This window comes from Eimeria maxima, genomic scaffold, assembly GCF_000499605.1.
Source record: "Eimeria maxima Weybridge genomic scaffold, Emw_scaff702, whole genome shotgun sequence".
NCBI classification, from domain to species: domain Eukaryota; phylum Apicomplexa; class Conoidasida; order Eucoccidiorida; family Eimeriidae; genus Eimeria; species Eimeria maxima.
Genome location: NW_013566700.1, coordinates 1 through 18,492, shown reverse-complemented (window position 1 = coordinate 18,492; position 18,492 = coordinate 1). Strand labels below are relative to the sequence as shown.

The following is an 18,492-nucleotide window of genomic DNA, read 5'->3' as shown; positions in this document are numbered from 1 at the left end:
CCCTGGTCCTAAAGGTGGGCGTATGCCTGGACCACCTGGTGGAGTAATGCCGGGTCCAGATGGAGGACCCCCGCCGGGTCCTGAAGGTGGCCTTATGCCTGGACCACCTGGTGGGCGAATACTGGGTCCAGGTGGAGGACCCCCGCCGGGTCCGAAAGGTGGACGTATGCCTGGACCACCTGGTGGCGTAATACCGGGCCCAGACGGAGGACCCCCGCCGGGTCTTGAAGGTGGACGTATGCCTGGACCACCTGGTGGAGTACTGCCTGGGCCAGATGGAGGACCTGACCCTGGTCCTAAAGGTGGAACTGGGCCGGGAAGGGTATCTGGACCAAGCGGAGGGCGAATGCCAGGTCCCGCAGGGGGGCCAGTGTCTGGGGGATAAGGGGGGCGACCTTCTGGACCGTAGGCAGGTGGGCCACCAGGTCTGAATGGTGGAAATGCGCCTGGACCAGCAGGAGGTGGGCTCTCTGGCGAGGACGGCGGAAACTCTAACGGAGGAAGCCAAACAGGGGGAATAGGTGGATCCCACAGTGGTGGAAACGGGGCGCCACCTCCTGGCCTTGATGGGCCTCCGCCGCCCGAACCAGATGGTCCTCCTCCTGGACCAGATGGTCCTCCTCCTGGACCACTTGGTCCTCCTCCTGGACCTCTTGGTCCCCCTCCTGGACCAGATGGTCCTCCTCCTGGACCACTTGGTCCCCCTCCTGGACCAGATGGTCCTCCTCCTGGACCACTTGGTCCTCCTCCTGGACCACTTGGTCCTCCACCTGGACCAGATGGTCGTCCTCCTGGACCACTTGGTCGCCCTCCTGGACCAGATGGTCCTCCTCCTGGACCAGATGGTCCTCCTCCTGGACCACTTGGTCCTCCACCTGGACCAGATGGTCCTCCTCCTGGACCAGATGGTCCTCCTCCTGGACCACTTGGTCCCCCTCCTGGACCAGATGGTCCTCCTCCTGGACCAGATGGTCCCCCTCCTGGACCACTTGATCCTCCTCCTGGACCACTTGGTCCCCCTCCTGGACCATTCGATCCTCCTCCTGGAGCACTTGGTCCTCCTCCTGGACCAGATGGTCCTCCTCCTGGACCAGATGGTCCTCCACCTGGACCAGATGGTCCTCCTCCTGGACCACTTGGTCCTCCACCTGGACTAGATGGTCCTCCTCCTGGACCACTTGGTCCCCCTCCTGGACCAGATGGTCCTCCTCCTGGACCACTTGGTCCCCCTCCTGGACCAGATGGTCCTCCTCCTGGACCACTTGGTCCCCCTCCTGGACCAGATGGTCCTCCGCCTGGACCAGATGGTCCTCCTCCTGGACCAGATGGTCCTCCTCCTGGACCACTTGGTCCTCCTCCGGGACCACTAGATCCTCCTCCTGGACCACTTGGTCCTCCTCCTGGACCACTTGGTCCTCCGCCTGGACCAGATGGTCCTCCGCCTGGAGAAGATTGTCCTCCCCCTGGACCAGATGGTCCTCCGCCTGGAGAAGATGGTCCTCCCCCTGGACCAGATGGTCCTCCGCCTGGACCAGATGGTCCTGCTGCTGGACCAGATGGTCCTCCGCCTGGACTAGATGGTCCTCCTCCTGGACTAGATGGTCCTGCTCCTGGACCAGATGGTCCTCCGCCTGGACCACTCGGTCCCCCTCCTGGACCAGATGGTCCCCCTCCTGGACCACCTGGTCCTCCGCCTGGACCAGATGGTCCTCCTCCTGGACCAGCTGGTCCTGCACCTGGACCACTTGGTCCTCCGCCTGGACTAGATGGTCCGCCTCCTGGACCAGATGGTCCTGCTCCTGGACTAGACGGTCCTCCGCCTGGACCACTTGGTCGCCCTCCTGGACCAGATGGTCCTCCGCCTGGACTAGATGGTCCTCCTCCTGGACTAGATGGTCCTGCTCCTGGACCAGATGGTCCTCCGCCTGGACCACTCGGTCCCCCTCCTGGACCAGATGGTCCTCCTCCTTGAGTAGGTGGTCTTCCGCCTGGACCAGATGGTCCTACTGGACCACTTGGTCCTCCGCCTGGACTAGACGGTGATCCGCCTGGACTAGATGGTCCTCCGCCTGGACCAGATGGTCCTCCTGGACCACTTGGTCCTCCTCCGGGACCACTAGGTCCTCCGCCTGTACCAGATGGTCTTCCTCCTGGACCACTTGGTCCTCCTCCTGGACTAGAAGGTCCTCCTCCTGGGCCAGATGGTCCTGCTCCTGGACCAGATGGTCCTCCTCCTGGACCAGATGGTCCTCCTCCTGGACCAGATGGTCCTCCTCCAGGGCCAGATGGTCCTCCGCTTGGGCCACTTGGTCTTCCGCCTGGACTGGATGGTCCTCCTGGGCTAGATGGTCCACCTGGACTACTTGTTCCTCCGCCTGGGCCACTTGGTCCTCCGCCTGGCCCAGATGGTCCTCCTGGACTACTTGGTCCCCCTCCTGGACCAGATGATCCTCCTCCTGGGCTAGATGGTCCTCCTCCTGGACTGGATGGTCCCCCTCCTGATCCAGGTCTTCCTGGGGGAGATGGTCCTCCTCCTGGGCCACTTGGTCGTCCGGCTGGACTAGATGGTCCCCCGCCTGGACTGGATGGTCTCCCTCCTGATCCTGGTCTTCCTGGGGTAGACGTTCCTCCTCCTGGACTAGATATTCCTCCGCCTGGACTGGATGGTCTTCCTCCTGGACTACTTGTTCCTCCGCCTGGACTGGATGGCCCCCCTCCTGGACTGGATGGTGGTCCCCCTGAACTGGATGCGCCTCCTCCTGGATTAGATGGTCGTCCTCCTGGACTGGATGGTCCTCCACCTGGACCAGATGGCCCCCCTCCTGGACTGGATGGGCCTTCACTTGGACTAGATGGTCTTCCCCCTGGACTAGTGGTTCCCCCGCCTGGACTGGATGATCCCCCCCCTGATCCAGGTCGTCCTGGCGTAGATATTCCTCCTCCAGGACTAGTTGTTCCTCCGCCTGGACTGGATGGTGCTCCTGGACTGGATGGTCTTCCGCCAGGACCACTTGGTCCACCGCCTGGACTAGATGGTGCTCCTCCTGGGCTGGATGGTGCTCCTCCTGGTCCAGATTGTCCTCCTCCTGGACTAGTTGTGCCTCCGCCTGGACTAGATGGTCTTCCTCCTGGAGTGGATGGTCGTTCTCCTGGACTGGATGGTCCTCCTCCAGGGCTGGATGGGCCTACTCCTGGGCTGGATGGGCTTCCTCCTGGACTAGTTGTTCCTCCTCCTGGACTAGATGGTCTTCCTCCTGGACCACTTGGTGCTGCGCCTGGACTCGATGGTCCCCCTCCAGGACTGGATGGTCCCCCTCCAGAGTCAGGTCTTCCTGGGGCAGACGTCCCTCCTCCAGAAGTAGTTGTGCCTCCGGCTGGACTAGACGGTCTTCCTCCTGGACCACTTGTTCCTCCTCCAGGACTGGATGGCCCTCCTCCTGGACTAGATGGTCCCCCGCTTGGACTGGATGGTGCTCCTCCTGGACTGGATGGTGCTCCTCCTGGACTGGATGGTCCTCCTCCTGGACGAATTATTCCTCCGCCTGGACTGGAAGGTCGTCCTCCTGGACTACTTGTTCCTCCGCCTGGACTGGACGGTCCCCCGCCTGGACTAGATGATCCTCCTCCTGGATCAGATGGTCTTCCTGGGGTAGATGTTCCTCCTCCAGGACTAGTTGTTCCTCCGCCTGGACTGGATGGTCGTCCTCCTGGACTGGATGGTCCTCCACCAGGACTAGTTGTTACTCCGCCTGGACTGGATGGGGCCCCCCCTGGACTGGATGGGGCCCCCCCTGGACTGGATGGGGCCCCCCCTGGACTGGATGGTCCTCCCCCAGACCCAGGTCCTCCTCCTCCAGGACTAGTTGTTCCTCCGCCTGGACTAGATGGTCCTCCTGCTGGACTGGTTGGTCCTCCACCTGGACTAGATGGTCCCCCTCCTGGCCTAGATGGTGCTCCTCCTGGGCGAGATGGTCCCCCGCCTGGACGAGATGGTCCCCCGCCTGGACTAGATGGTCCTCCTCCTGGACTAGATGGTCCTCCTCCTGGGCTAGATGGTCCCCCGCCTGGACTGGATGCTCCTCCGCCAGGACTAGTTGTTCCTCCGCCTGGACTGGATGGTCCCCCGCCTGGACTAGATGGTCCTCCTCCAGACCCAGGTCTTCCTCCTCCAGGACCAGTTATTCCTCCGCCTGGACTGGATGGTCTTCCTCCTGGACTGGTTGGTCCTCCGCCTGGACTAGATGGCCCCCCACCTGGACTAGATGGTGCTCCTCCTGGACTAGATGGTCCCCCGCCTGGACTGGATGGTGCTCCTCCTGGAGTAGATGGTCCCCCTCCTGGGCGGGATGGTGCCCCTCCTGGACTGGATGGGCCTCCGCCTGGACTGGATGGTCTTCCTCCTGGGCTACTTGCCCCTCCGCCTGGACTGGAGGGTCCTTCTCCTGGACCACTTGGTCGTCCTCCAGGACTAGATGGTTCGCCACGTACAGGCCTAGATGGCCCACTTCCTGGACTTGAGGGCCGCCCGCTTGCAGGACCCTGGGGCCTGCCTCCTGGGCTTGATGGTCTTCCACCTCGTGGACTGGACTGTTGTGCACGCCTCGCACTGTACAAGGGGCCAGTTTCGGATGCTGTCGTCGCGAAGTTTTCTCTGCGTTGAAGTTCTCGTACGAAGGAGCTCCCGTGTGAGCGCAACGACCTGGGCAGCTCTACTTCTGTGGAGGATGCGGACACTACAGAAAATGCTAGTAAGCCTGACCCTATGTGCAGGATTAGGAGTAACCTGAAGGTCTTGTTGGAGTTTCTGCTAAGAGGTCGCACGGACCTCGTCCGGCTTGCCGGCGGGAGATGCATGGTGCCCCAACCGCATGCCAAAATACTATTTCCTTTGAAATAGTATGGAACATTAGGAAACTCCCACGGGATGCTTGTAAAAAATATTGTGTAGTCAGAAAAAGCCTATAGGAAAGGTAGCTCGCTGGTGGTAGCAAGGTTCCGTCGATTCAGGACGCGGCGCTGAACGAGCATAGCACCTTTCCTGAGCCAAAACAAGACAGATTGAGACAGATGGTCACAAAATACATCAACGTTCGTGCAAGAAACATGCAACAATATTTGATCTTCAGCATGCACGTGGCAAACGTGGGGGCACTCTCTGTTATCCGGCCAGGCCTCGGGCCATCGCGGACCACGCAGCGGCGACACCCTGGCGACTAAAAGCTCGCCAAATTGCAACCACCACCTTGTCTCCTTCTTCCCTGGGTTTCTTTTCAGGCAAATCTGCATATATGGATTTTACTATGGTGTTGAACCAGGTTTCCCTAATGGAATGAATGCAATGTGCACTAGACACTCCTGGCAGACAGCCAGAGTCACCCAGTAACTAACCTGGTGCAGCAACTCCAGACCAAGGAACCTCTTGCTGTTTTAGGAAACATTGGAAGCTGAAACCACTTATTAACAGTGCATGAGGATACTGCACAATCCACTTCATCACCATGTAGATAGCGGATCCTTCTACTGAATGATGGAGCATTCACGGCGTTGGCCCTCAGTGACACTTGTTCACCGGTAGCCATTCCTTCCCGTAACACCACTTTGTCTCCATCCACATGCTCCTCCCGTTCACACTAGGAACCGTGGAAGAATAGAAGACACTCACGAGCACGACTATACACAGAGACAACCACTGTTGCTAGCGGTGCCCAGTAGCTTGACTGCAAACCGGCTACAGTCCACCTTCCGTTGAAAATTTGATAGCTGAAAATTTGATAGCTGGCGTTTGGAGTTCGGCGTTGCTGCCTCGAGCAAAAAGTTTATAAGGGGGATGCAACGGAGCTCCAACTCCTACGGCACGCCCGGATGTCGAGCCAACCGTCTTCACGCGTCTGAAAAATCCCATAGTGCTGCTACCGAGTGTGTGTGTCTTAGTGTCCTATTAGTTCATTAGTGTTAGGGGCAACTTAAGATGTGGGAGCACGAGAGCGACCGTCCCCCCTGGCTCGCCTCGTTCGTCGAAGGATTGCATTCTGCCATGCTATTCGCTTATCTTTACCTGCGTGTAGGCCCAGTGGTCCCCTCCCTCAGAAGTGAAGAATGCAGCCGCAGCTAAGGCAGTATGCTGATGCAAACTGTACTATGACCCAGAAGCTACGAAACTACTGCTGCAGTTTGTCGAGCCCATCCCGAGATTCGACGAGTCGGCCAACGTAATGTCATCTCTCAGTCAAGCCAACTCCTAAAATAGCGGATGCAGTAAGGGTATATGCTGCACTACAGATAACAAGAAAGCGGAAGGAATGACAAATGGCTGAGATAAGTAGTAACAGTAGTAGTAACCGTAGCGGGCTACTGGCACCAACTGATGATGCAGCTCAACGTTGCACGAGTCAGCGGTGGACCCTCCTTCAAATTTCATGCGTTTCAAGAGACGACCCAAATAGACTACACAACAGATAAAAAACCTTCATATCCATAAAAACCCAAATCGCGCGTGAGGGGTCATCCACAACCTCAACACTCCTGCCGGAGTGTCAGCGCTCCCTAGCAGAGATAATGATGGAGCAGTGGGTGCATGCTCAAATCTAAAGGAGTAGGGGAAAGCCAGTGCTTCACCCGACCTTGATGCTGCTGCGGCTGGCGCTGCAGCTGTGGGTGTTGCTGCTGCACTTGCTGCTTGCTGTTTTTCTGCTGAGCAAAGTGCTGCCCATCATCAGCAACGCGAAGACGCAGTCTATAAAAATGAAATGTCGACTGTGAAGTTGGTAGATCCAATATGTGTGGCTCCTCCTGTACGGAATGCTTAGCAGTGGGGTTGCCGCCCCGTACAATGCCCGCGGCATCTGCAACTGCTGTTGCGGTCATCCTTCGCAGTAAAATGGAGACGCCCTCAGCTTCAGCATCGCCTGAGGGCTTCCAGGTGTTATCAGTTCCAGTCTCTGCACCACCAGCAGCAGCAGCGGCGAACGATGCTGGGAGCAGCACTGCATTCGGGTGAACTTCCGCTGTCTTGTAGTTGTGGAACGCTGCCTTCAAGTCTAGGTAGGCCCCCAATGGCAAAGGGTCTACAGATGGGCTGTCTTCACACTTTCTGCTGGGTTGTGCTGCCTCTAACAGCAGCAACTGCCAAGCCGTCTCAAATACATCTCGGGCTTTTGCCATCCAATCTTGTTGTGGAGCTTCTGCACTTGAAAGCGTTAACCTTTCAATCATTGTTGTTGCTGCTACTGCCTGAAAATCCGCTGCTCTTGAAGGAATGACATTTTCTTCCGGTGCAGTGGTGGCAAGCGTTGCACTATTTCCTGTGGTTGGTGGTGTTGTTGTTGCATGCAGCAGACGCCACTCGGAAGCTCGTAAAAGAGCAGCAAGATGCTCAACTCTAAGCCAGCCCCACGCCGTTCGCGCAGCAAAGGCAGCAGCCTGGGAGTGATGCTGTTGCTGCTTAAGCTCGCGACCGCGCTGTTGCTGCTGTTGCTGCTGTTGATTCACCAGCCTTGAAAGCAGATCGAAAATGCCATCCATACACCGCAGAAGTTTGGCGGACTCCGCCGATGACAAACACATCGGGTCCCTCTTTGTGGTCCCCATGATTGCTGTTCCTTTTGTTGCCGCTGCGTGCTTCTCCTCACCACCGGCATGGCCCTGCAGCTTTTGCGTCAGTACGGCTGCAAATAAAGACATATCTGCAACAACTCCTAGTTCTTCATCGTCAACAGTCCCACTCTGCGTGTCTGCGTCTGTATTCCCTGAGACCCCTGTAGCAGCCGCAGCTGTAGTCGTTGCTGCTGCTGCTGCCCTAATTGCCAGCAGCTTGAACACTGTCTCAGCAAAATGTGGATTGAGAGGCCAGTGTGCGGTGTGGAGAGATCGAAGGAACGACCGGACACAGTTGGCGCTGCTCCTGGATAACCGTAGAAGCCGTGCTGCTGCATCGATGAGCTGCTGCTGCTGCTGTTGTGCCTGCTGGTGCTGGCGATGCAAGGGTTTCTCCTGCGTTTGGTGCTCGGAATGGACTGTGGGCACAAGAAACAGCAATGGTGCAGCCCCCCTAAACAGAGTCAACATTGCCTGCTGCTCATTCTGCAGCACCCGGATGCACTGAAGAAGCCTTGTAGCAGCTTGCTGCTGCAGTTCCTGCAACTGGAGTTGCAATGGCGGTTCCTCCTCTGTGAGGCTGCTGCAGCCTCGCTGCCTGAAGGCGTCAAGCCTTGCAGCTGCCAGGGAGAATCGAGCCAGGGAGATAATGCGTTTGCGTTCTTCCGTGGGTGCTGCTCCTGCTGCTACTTCCCCTGGAGTACCAAGGAAGCGGCGTTGCAAAATCTGCAGAAGCCGCAAGCGCACAGGGCAATTGCGTACTATTGATGAGTGACGCCACTACAACTAATGTGTATACGTCCTTAGAAATAAATTGCATACCTCTAGTAATCGCCTGCAGCTCTCGTACAGCTGTGACACCTGCCGCTGATGGGAAGATGACAAATTCACTGGCCACGCGGCGGCTGCTTCGGTGCAGCGCAACACGATCAACTCCTCTGTCGTACTCAGCAGGAGCTGCTGCTCCGCTCTACGGACTCCCTCGCCAGCTAGTCCCAGCTGCAGCAGCCATAGATAACCACAGATACCGCCTGCTGTTGCTGCTGACCCTGACAGTGCTACCCTGCTCCCCATTTAAACAGCAGCATGGACACCGGTGCGGCAACGGCCAACATGGGAGTAGCCTCCTGCCTCACCAGCAGCTTCCAGCACCCATTATGCGCATCAGGCCTGTCCAGCGCCAAATGCGGACTCTGCTGCTGCTGCGCCCACAGCAGCAGCTGGACTCGCAGTCCCTCCGCAGCTGCCACTAGCTGAGTTTCGGATACGTACCTGCAGAAACGTAACGGAAATATTCTGACTCGACGCTGTTGCTGTTGCTGTTGCTGCTGGCGGCGATGCCGTCTCCCGTTGCTGCTCCTGTTCCAACGGCATGATGAGGACTCACCTGAGGGTTGGAAGCACCTGGTGAGAAATGAGTTCGAAGGCGTGAGATGCCTCATGCAGTACTGTTGCCGTTGCTGCGCCATCTCCCTCGGATGCGGTTACTCTTTGCTCACATGTACATGCTGTTCGTGACCCTACTGCAGCTGTTGTCAGGCTTGAGTCTCCTGCTGGTGCTTCCGCCGTTGCTGCTGCAGCTATCGCTTTTGTTATTCCCAGGGCCGCGCGCGGCAAATGCAGCAACAAAGCGTATAGGGTGTCTGCCGATGCAGGTGCTGTAGTGGTTGCTGTTGCGACCGTTAGTGCAGTCCACGGTGTAACTGCAGCGGTGGTTGCTGCTTTGTGCCGCTGCAGCAGCAGGGTGCGGGGTAAAGCTCTACAGATACTCAAGACAGTCTTCGCCATTTGCTCCGGCGCTGACGGCAGACATGAGGCTGGCGAGGTAGTACTAGCATCAATGGCAGCCAGAAGCAACTCCTGCTGCTGCAGCGAAAGCCCTTCTGCGCCTTCTGTTGCAACAATGTCCAGAACGGACCTGCGAAGCAAACCCCTAAATACACCCCAGCGCCTCAGCCTTCCTGTCTGCCTCTCTCTCGCTTAAGCACAATATCTTTCCCTGGTTTTGCTAAAACACAAGTCTACATATAAACCGTCGTTTCTGAACCTTCAAGAAAGTCATGTGGTATCCGTAACAACAACCAGGAAAAAGAGGAGGATACTCACCCGAGAGACACACGCCACGCAAGATCATCATCTGCGGCTGCTGCTGCTTGCAACAACGCGAGACGCTGCTGCACCTGCAGGAGCGGGAGATACCCCAGCAGCCTTAGCACCAGCTGCCTCCACGCTGACAGCCAGACAAATGGTTGCAGATCCACTGCATTGGTATTTGACGACCGCTCAGCAGTTCCTACTACTGCTGGCTCAGGCACAGATGCTTTTGGAGGCGGCTTCCGCGCTTGCTGCTGTTTCTGTAGCTGCTGCTGTTGACTAGCTTCCGCGCGCAGAGGAGCCATCCACTTCAGGACCGACAATAAATGCTGGGCATTCAGAGACACCAACGCTTCTTGCTGCTGCTGTTGTTGGCGACTAGGGCCGAACTCCCGCGCAAACGGATCGCTTTCAACACTCATAGTATCTGAAAGGGAAGGGCACAGCCATCTGAGGCAACAGCAACGCCACAACAAACACAGAAAAGACGTACGACGCATGTAGTCAAATTTATGCGCTCTTGATGCTGCGTCTATTGTTAATGTAGGAGCAACTACTGTTGCAGCAGCCAGTGTCATGGAGAAATGGAAAGGGCAGAGGCATGCTGCACTGTGGACGCACAACAGCAAATAGCGCTCCAGTTGACTGTTCCTTATCCGTGCAGCAGCGAGACCTTCACTGCAAAGACAAAGAACCACAGAACCACAGAAACACCGGCGAAGGCTACTACTTCCCTCACAGACATAAACAAAAGTGACACTTGTAGCTGAATTGCCACAAGACCCACTGAAGCAGCAACAGCAACAAGAAACTAGCAGCCAATGCACAAAGCCAGCAGCTGCAACAAACCCGAACACTGACCAGATGAGTCCGATTTCCTGTCCCCCAGCCCGTCCTTCTAGCAGTGCCAGGGGTAAGGCAGCAGCAGTGTGTTGCACCAGCAGTACTGCCTGTTTTTGGAGCTGCGTGTACACGTGAACTCCTGCTTTGGCAGCTCTACAGCCCTGGACAGTAGCAACGCTGCAAATAGTGTCCGCAGCCAATGGAGAGACACACAGCAGTGGCGGCAGCTGCTGAAGCACTTCTGGATCATCCGAAAGTCCAACTGCAGCAGCAACTGCACTGGCAGCAGTTGTTAGCGCTGCTTCTGTCGCTGTGGCTTTTGCGCCTCCGGCGTGCAGGCTTAAAGTTGTGTTGTGCTCCACCACCCCGGCAGGTACGGCAGTACCACCGGAAACAGCCCCATCAGCAGCGGTCGGACCAGCAGGTTGAGCAGCACCACGAGCACCTGCAGAACCAACAGGTGTGAGAATGTGCATGCGGGAAAGGCAGCCGATAATGCCCGCCAGTGAGCGCACTGCTGCAGCGTCCTCATCGGTACACCTGGCACGGCGCAGCAGCAGCAGCAGCAGGGCTGGGTCTGTCTCTGCAGCAGCACAGCAACACAAACAGTGGAGCATAATTCCCTCGCGAAGTCATTGAGAACGCAGTGAGAAGAGTTGGCAGCGAATGCAGCAGCAGCAGTATAACCTTAAACACAAGAAAAGCGGTAGCATACCACGAAATTGCTCGCAGCAGCGAAGCAGTCTGTACACCTCAGAAAGGCCGAGATTTTCGTGGGCTGCTAAATGCTGCAGCAGCACTCTCCACCCCAAGTGCAGCGCCGCTTGCTGCCTCCTGCGCTGCTGTTGCTGCAGCTTCAGCTGTTCCTGCCGTCGACGACGCAATGGTCCCTTCTGCCACTGGCTATGCTGCTGCCCCTCTAGCTGTTGCTGCTGCGGTAGACTTAGCAGCAGCTCCTGCAGCGTCGGCGTTCCTGTACGGAGGCGCAACACGCAGCGTCCCATGCCTGGCTGTTGGACCTGCGGCGGAATGATGCTGGTGCTGCTGCCAGCTGGCTGCAATTCTTGCTTGCTGTTGTTTCTTGTTTGCTGCAGCTGCAGCAAACGGTCGCTTGGAGAAGGAGGCAGAAGGCGAGGAATGAGGTCAAATACGCCTCGTTGTTGGTGTTGTTGCTGCTGCTGCTCGTTCAACAGCATTGGCAGTGTCAGGGCTTGGTACCGCTGCTGCTGCTGGAGCTGCTGCTGCTGCAGTAGGGGCTGCAAGTTGTTCACCAGCAGCTGCAGCGGCAGGCGGCGAGGCCGTGCTGGAAGCAGCAGGCAGCACTTAAGGAAGTTCTTCACTGCACAAGCAGCAACAGCAACAACAGCAGCGAAAGCCACGGAGGAAAATGCAGCAGCATTGACCCTCCGCAGCAATGTGTGTCCAGCACCTGGGTGCCGTAGCAGAAGGAAAGCAGAGACAGCTTAAAAAGTCTATTCGTTACCTTTGGTTTCAAGGGAAAGATCATCTAAGAAAGCAGCACCATCCCCTGCACGTATGCGCCGTGGTTTCATACGTTGCCGCTGTTGCTGCTCCCGCTGCTGCTGCTGCTGCTGCTGCACTTCGTCTTGCGGCTGTTGCTGCGATTGAGAACAAAAAGACATCTTGTGCTGTGGTGGCCGAACAGCTGTAAAGAGCTGCAGCCGCTGCTGAGTACGCAGCAGCAGTTGCTGCCGATGCAGCAGTTGCTGCACACACAACTGCATGATCGGGTCTACAAGACTGCCGCTGTTGCTCCCTTGACTGCAGCAGATTGATGCTGTTGCTGCTACGACTGTAGCTGGTGAACTGGCGTCAGACCAAAGAAGCAACTGGGGCAGAGTTTCCTGAACTGACAGCATCAGGAGCTGCCTGGATCTACTGCTGGTGTTGCCGCTGAACCAGCAGCTCTGAAAGCGTTAGCAGCAGCTGCTGCTGCTATCACTGCTGCAGTAAACGCCTCCGATGCAGCCTCAGCAGCAGCAGAAGCCGCCGCAAATGCATCAGCTGCGCGTTGCTGCAGCAGGACCTGCAGATTGTACTGATCGTTGCTCGCAAGATTGATGCCGTGCTTCTGCTGCTGGTGCTGTAGTGGCTGTATTTGCAATTGTTGCTGTAGTTGATCTCCAAACAAAGCCGCTGCTGGATATGCATACCGTGGGTACTGCAGCAGCTGCTCCTCCTGGAGCTCTTGCGTCAGTAGCCGCTGCTGCAGTACCTGATTTTGCACCAGCAACACCCGTTGCTGCCGGTTCCTCCCCGCCAGCTGTTGCTCCGGCGGCAGTTCGGCCTGGGGAGGTGTTACTTGCTGCTGCAGCGCCAAGTGCTGCTGCTGCAAGGAGGAGTTCAGCCAAAACATGCTGCTACTGCAGCTCCTGCTGCTACCTTCCTTGTGCTGCTGCGGCCTTTCGACTCTTCCAGAGAAATTAACGCCGTGACTCACCGCTCCTAAGCAATGCTTCTCTGCATTTTTCAGCAGTTTCCTGTGTGCGTTAACGCTCAGAAATATGGTGCTGCCATTTGTCACAGCACTCTGCGCTGCGTGGAGTACTTCCGTTGTAGCTGCCGTTGGAGCCGGGATTCTGCGTCTGATACTTCCAATGTGTAGAGAGCAAGCAATCGGCTCATGTCGGATGTCAGGCTGAATGAGGCACTCGATGCATGCGTAGCTGCGGGGTATGATTTCTTCCTTTGTTGTGGCAGCAGCACCTGCTGTAGGCGCCTTTGCTGCAGCAGCAGCCGTTGCTGCTGTTGACCTTGAGAGGTTGGAGGATGTCGCCCACGACCATGTGTTTCCTACAGAACGCAGCACAATTGAGAAAAAAGCAGGAAGAAAGTATAGAGCCAGCAGACAAGGTGGGACCTCACGATGACTGCGGGGGCCCCACGGGGCCCTTCTATGTCTTGATAAGCAACTGCTGCTGGTACTGTTGCTATTGCTGTTCCTTCCGCTGGCAGCCTTCCAGTGCACTCCAAGATCCATGCAGAGTGCTATGTTTTACATGTCGCTGCTTCCGATTTGATTTCAAGCTGACCTGCGACGTTAATGCTTCAGATGGTCGCCCGGAGGACAGCTCGATGGCGACGTGTGTCCCCAGTACGGCTACAGAGCCTTGGGTTGAGCGTGAGCATGATTACTTAGAAAAGAAGAAGGAAAATAAGGCAGATGATATGCATTTGAGAGAGTCAAATAAAACGGAGGCTTTCGCTTCTGGGTAACAGCACGCGTTGTGTTGTCCCTCGTGTTGGGGTAGAGGGCCACTGGAGGCTGATCCAACGGGACGGATAACGGGCCGAAGGGAAGTGTTATAGTTTTTGACTGAACCTGTTACCTCCTTTGTCTTCTCATTCAGCATTTTATCTATGCTATTATATATATAGGCCCGAGCTTAAACTACACGCGACGCTGTAGACTTCCTGTATGCGTTGCACTACTTGTGGAGCAAACAGCACCTAGCAAGGGATTCATCTGGGGTTCCGCGGCTGCTTCGTTTGTCGTAATGAGTTATACGGATGCTGCTGTGATCATATCTACTGCAGCTGATGTTAACCTGCAGCTAGCGGGCCCACCACGACGCGACGGAGCGGTACGGGCAAAGGCGTGCGTTGTCTTAAGTTTGCAGTCTGCACCCTTGTTGGATATAGAAGCGTTAGGGTTCTACAGCAGTTGATGCATGCATGCGGAGGCGCAGGATAGGTGGTCGAAGTGGTAGAAAGTAGCATCCCCCTACAGGACTCCCTACGCGCTAAAGAGCAACCTGTAGTCCCGCATATAACAACAATCTGCAGGGACAACAAAACAAAACACATGCATAACTCATGCAGAGACGGATGTGCGCCATCTGTCGTTTCTTGAAGCATCTTCCAAGCACTTCCATGTGAAGCGGCCAATCCGTTACACATCCCCTACAGATAGACACAACCATCCAGGGTCTGCGGGGTTATTCCAGAACGGCGGTTGATATAAGCCATCACTGTAGTGCAACAATCGCTACAGCTACCCCACGTCAGCAGCAACAAAAAAAGAATTGCCATATGCAAGTAACTAGGAAAAATTCTGTCGGTTCTTCGCACAAAAGGGGTGTCGCGTGCAGAAAAAAGCAGCGACCGGCTGCTTTCAGCTTGATGGTGTGAACAGGGCTGGCGTTGGTGTTAGCTAAGTTTTGCAAGACGTGAGATAACTGAACACTCAACGCAAACCGTTGGAATGCTTGATGTGGTTTATAGCCCCCGACAGCCCAATCTTACCCACACATTCATGACGACAATGGAGGAGGTTCGCGTACAGAGGAGGTCAACGGGTCTTAGAAACAACAGAATCTGACTCTGCAGCATATACAGATCTACTGCACTGTTTAATTATTCCTTTTGTCTCCCCATATTGTGGCATAGTATGTGCGATATTGGCAAGTCTGAAGTGAGTGTGTGAACGCTTTCGCTGCATGCAAACTCAGCAGGGAAGAGAAGAGAGGTCAACACTATCAGGAGCCGGAGCACGAAAATGTTCAACTTGCTCTGCATACGGGGAAGGGAGTTCCTGGGTGGTACCCTCAACACCAGGTCTTGAGCAGCCCCGATAAGCAACTCATCGTCGAGACGCTGCAGGCGGTGGTGCATCGAGACGTAGTGGGCTGAACACCCCAAGCAGCCGACGGTCGCCAAGGATGCGAAGTGAATTGCCAGAAATACAAGTCAATATAGCCATATTCGTGGTCAATATTAGGAGACGAGAACTTGTGTTGCTTGTGTGAGATGCCGTATATGCTGTGTTGGCAACCTGCCGGAATTAAGCAAATGAACGCTTACGCGGTCCTAGTTGGCAAGAGGCAGGCAAGCAAGCGTTCTCAGCAATGGTCTACTTTGCCTGTACATACAGCCAAGGGGAGACTTTGTTTGTGCTTGTGTGCGGGTCTATCTCGCACCTTAAGTTGCAGCAAAAAAGTGCGTTTCAATTGGTGGCAAGCGGGCTCCCCTCCCGTAGCCCCCGGAGGTCCTGCCGTTGAGCTCGCCACGCCTGTAGACTGGGGAGGGATGTGGGTTGCTCTTGATATTTCTTGTATTAAGTGTTGTGTTCCCATTGCAGCTCAAAATATACCTCAGGTAAGAAAGGATGCCAAGGACATTGGGTCGCAGGAGGCAAATATGCCCAGAACGACCCGCTGCCGAAGAATAATGCATGACTAGTTGCTCATTATCTGCCTGGCTGTTTGTTTATTATCTCTTTCCGTGTTTGAACATTTTTCGATGTGGAATGTTCCGCCGTCGCTATTTTCACATTGCGGCGCTGGGTTTGTTACCATTCAGGCACTAAGAAACCTGCAGTGTAGCGGCATGGTATACCCGGTGGAGGTGTAACGAGCAGATCTTTCATAGTTCTTGGGCGAGGGTGGCCTTTGTTGTCCTCGCAACAGGCTCCTAATCTGGATCACTAAAGAACACTGCGGGAACGGCCTTGGCAAACGAGTCGAACTGATTCCCCCTGGCCATTAGTGATGAGTGAATTGTGTAATAAGTCGTCTGAAACAAGGAATAAATATCGAGAAGAACGGTGGTGGGTTGACGAAGTTGTTCCTTCGCTCCCTTGGTACAGCTATGCGCGGCTTTGCCGCTCTCTCCCACAGCACATCAAAAAATATCGTCCTTCTCTACATTATGAAAGTTGAGTTGCTATTGTGTAAGGGAAGGTATTCATAGAAATGCGTTTTTCACAGAGAAGTTTACTTTAGGGACCCCCAACTTCGTTCTTTGGACTGTCTGCTGCAGCACAAGCAACGACGACGTCCCGCTGCTAAGAGCGGGCTGAGCAAAGGCTGGCTGTTTTTGCTTTGTCTTTTTCTTTGGATTTACCCTTTAAAAGCCACTTCATTTAATGGGGACTCGGCTGCATCTCTCCATTCTGAAGGAGCCGTACCGCTCTCCTTTCTGTGGGGTCTTCCCACAGTAGGGGCAGACGCCTGTGCAGCTGCCCTGAGGGCGGCTCCTGCGACAAAAGAACGTTTTAAGTGTGGCATCTTCGCCTCCTGAGAGTTTTGAGAAGAGAGAGTAGGGAGAAGCGCTGCTGGAAAACAAGGACAGACAAGCGGCGGCCGGGCTGTCGTTTGCTCGAGCGAAGGAGGGACATTCCGAAGAATATCGCAGTATCGAACTTATTTCTTCCCTGTAAAACCCAAAAAAGGGAAACAGATACGCTCGAGCGCGACCATGAATAAGGAGGCAACCACTGCTGCTGCTGGGGCAGCTGCAACGACAGGCACAGCTGCGTGTGCAGGTGCAGTGCCGTCATCTGCAGCAGCAACGGATTCAGCGGGTGCTGGCAGTGTCGGTGGCTGTTCCACAGATGGCAGGGCTTCTGCAACAGGTGCAGGACGTGCACCATCTGCTGCACCTGCGACCGCCGCCGTCCGAGCAGCAGCAGCAGCAGCGGCCCGTTCTGCAGGGGGGGGAGAGTCAGGAGGAAAACCGGCAGGAACAGTGGGTCACTTACCTCCGGTGCAGCAGCAGCGAACGCCTTGGCGAAGCAGCGCGGCTGGTGTTGGTTCAGCGGCCGTGCGAGTCGGAAACTTGCCGATTCACAAGCACCGTGAAAAGATCTTGGACCACATCAACAACAACTTCATAACTTGCATCCAAGGTGAGACCGGGTGCGGTAAGAGTACGCAGGTGCCCAAGTTCCTTTTGGACCAGGACGCGGCGATACAGAGGGCTTTGCAGGCAATCAGGAGCGGCAAGGAGCCCCCGCCTTCATCCAACAGCCTGCCGCTGCCATCTCTCAAGGATTATCGGCCTCTCAAGTGCATCGTGACTCAGCCCCGAAGGCTTGCGTGCATTTCTCTGGCGCAGAGGGTTGCGCGTGAGTTGGGGGAGGATACGGGGGGAGTTGTAGGCTACCGCATTTCTGGCGAGAACAGGACCAGCCGCCGCACAAAAGTCTTCTTCATGACCACTGGTTACTTGCTGCAGATTCTCGTCAACGCGCAGCCTGCACTCTCCCACATATTGACAGAAGAGGAACTTAGCTTAGAGGCTGCTGGAAAGCTCGCCTTGCTGGAGAGGCGTCAGAAGCAGCAACAGCAGCAGCGTGGGGGCGAGCAATCGGAGTTGATGCGCACTGACAGGGGGGAAGGCGACTGTAGTGAGGGATACTTGGACAGCGTGACTCATGTAATACTAGATGAGGTCCATGAGAGAGATGTCGACGCGGACTTATTATCGTTGGTACTAAAGCTGCAGCTACGGAGCCGAGTAGGCCGACTGAAGGTGGTGGTGATGAGCGCCACGATGGAGGGCAATTTGTTCTTTAACTACTTTTCAGATATACACCTCAAGCGGGTGACATCAGGGGTTGATGACTCAAAGGAGAGCGCAGATGCGTCCTGCAGCTCCAAGTTTCCTGACAGCTTCGTGGCCAAAGATGAAAAGCCTGCATTACCCGCAGATGCTCGCCAGGAGCAGCAGGAACAGAAGGAACAAGCGCCAGACGAGAGCCATTATCCTGAGAAGATTTACGTAGGGGCTAAGCGCTTTCCTGTTCAGATTCTTTACATAGACGACTTGCTTCACATGAAGTGCGAAGAGAAGAACCTCAGACCTGTGAGTATTGAGCAGCTGTCCGGAGATGCGCTGCTGATAGAAGGCAAAGAGGAGCCAGAGATGGACTCAGAGCAACAAACGGCCATAAGGCAGCAGCAGCAGCAGCAAAAGCCGCAGACAGGCACTACCCCCGCCAAGCCCGCCGCATTCAGCAGCAGCACAGCCACGGACGATGCTGAGGGGGAACAAACGAAGGAGCAGCACAAGCAAGCAGAAGAACTGGACATAATCGGTGCTCTCCTGTCTCGCAAGGGACATTCGAAGTCGAATATCGTCAGCCCATATTCCCTCGCTTATCTTTCGGAGGTATGTGGGTTAAGCCCTTCACGCCATTTATATATATATATATAATAT

The 18,492-nt window shown here is 55.8% G+C and overlaps 5 protein-coding genes across 5 annotated transcripts; 3 read left to right on the top strand and 2 right to left on the bottom strand.

Moving 5' to 3' along the window:
• Positions 1–22: 22 nt before the first annotated feature.
• EMWEY_00041320 (hypothetical protein) lies at positions 23–4,660 on the top strand (the record flags this gene model as incomplete). Its single annotated transcript, XM_013482661.1, has 3 exons — positions 23–322; positions 410–1,937; positions 2,037–4,660. 3 exons carry the CDS (start codon positions 23–25, stop codon positions 4,658–4,660), a joined length of 4,452 nt encoding a protein of 1,483 aa, XP_013338115.1.
• Positions 4,661–6,543: 1,883 nt separating this feature from the next.
• Positions 6,544–12,173, bottom strand: EMWEY_00041310 (hypothetical protein, conserved; the record flags this gene model as incomplete). Its single annotated transcript, XM_013482660.1, has 8 exons — positions 6,544–8,319; positions 8,730–8,865; positions 8,981–9,511; positions 9,700–10,137; positions 10,309–10,365; positions 10,549–11,113; positions 11,246–11,869; positions 12,014–12,173. The coding sequence occupies 8 exons, from the start codon at positions 12,171–12,173 to the stop codon at positions 6,544–6,546; spliced, it is 4,287 nt and encodes a 1,428-aa protein (XP_013338114.1).
• A 236-nt stretch (positions 12,174–12,409) lies between these two features.
• EMWEY_00041300 (hypothetical protein) lies at positions 12,410–12,907 on the bottom strand (the record flags this gene model as incomplete). Its single annotated transcript, XM_013482659.1, has 1 exon — positions 12,410–12,907. One exon carries the CDS (start codon positions 12,905–12,907, stop codon positions 12,410–12,412), a length of 498 nt encoding a protein of 165 aa, XP_013338113.1.
• Positions 12,908–13,320: 413 nt separating this feature from the next.
• Positions 13,321–13,767, top strand: EMWEY_00041290 (hypothetical protein; the record flags this gene model as incomplete). Its single annotated transcript, XM_013482658.1, has 2 exons — positions 13,321–13,404; positions 13,507–13,767. 2 exons carry the CDS (start codon positions 13,321–13,323, stop codon positions 13,765–13,767), a joined length of 345 nt encoding a protein of 114 aa, XP_013338112.1.
• Positions 13,768–16,749: 2,982 nt separating this feature from the next.
• EMWEY_00041280 (hypothetical protein) lies at positions 16,750–18,444 on the top strand (the record flags this gene model as incomplete). Its single annotated transcript, XM_013482657.1, has 1 exon — positions 16,750–18,444. A coding segment is annotated over one exon (1,695 nt), but the record flags the coding sequence as incomplete, so codon positions are not given.
• Between the last annotated feature and the right edge of the window lie 48 nt (positions 18,445–18,492).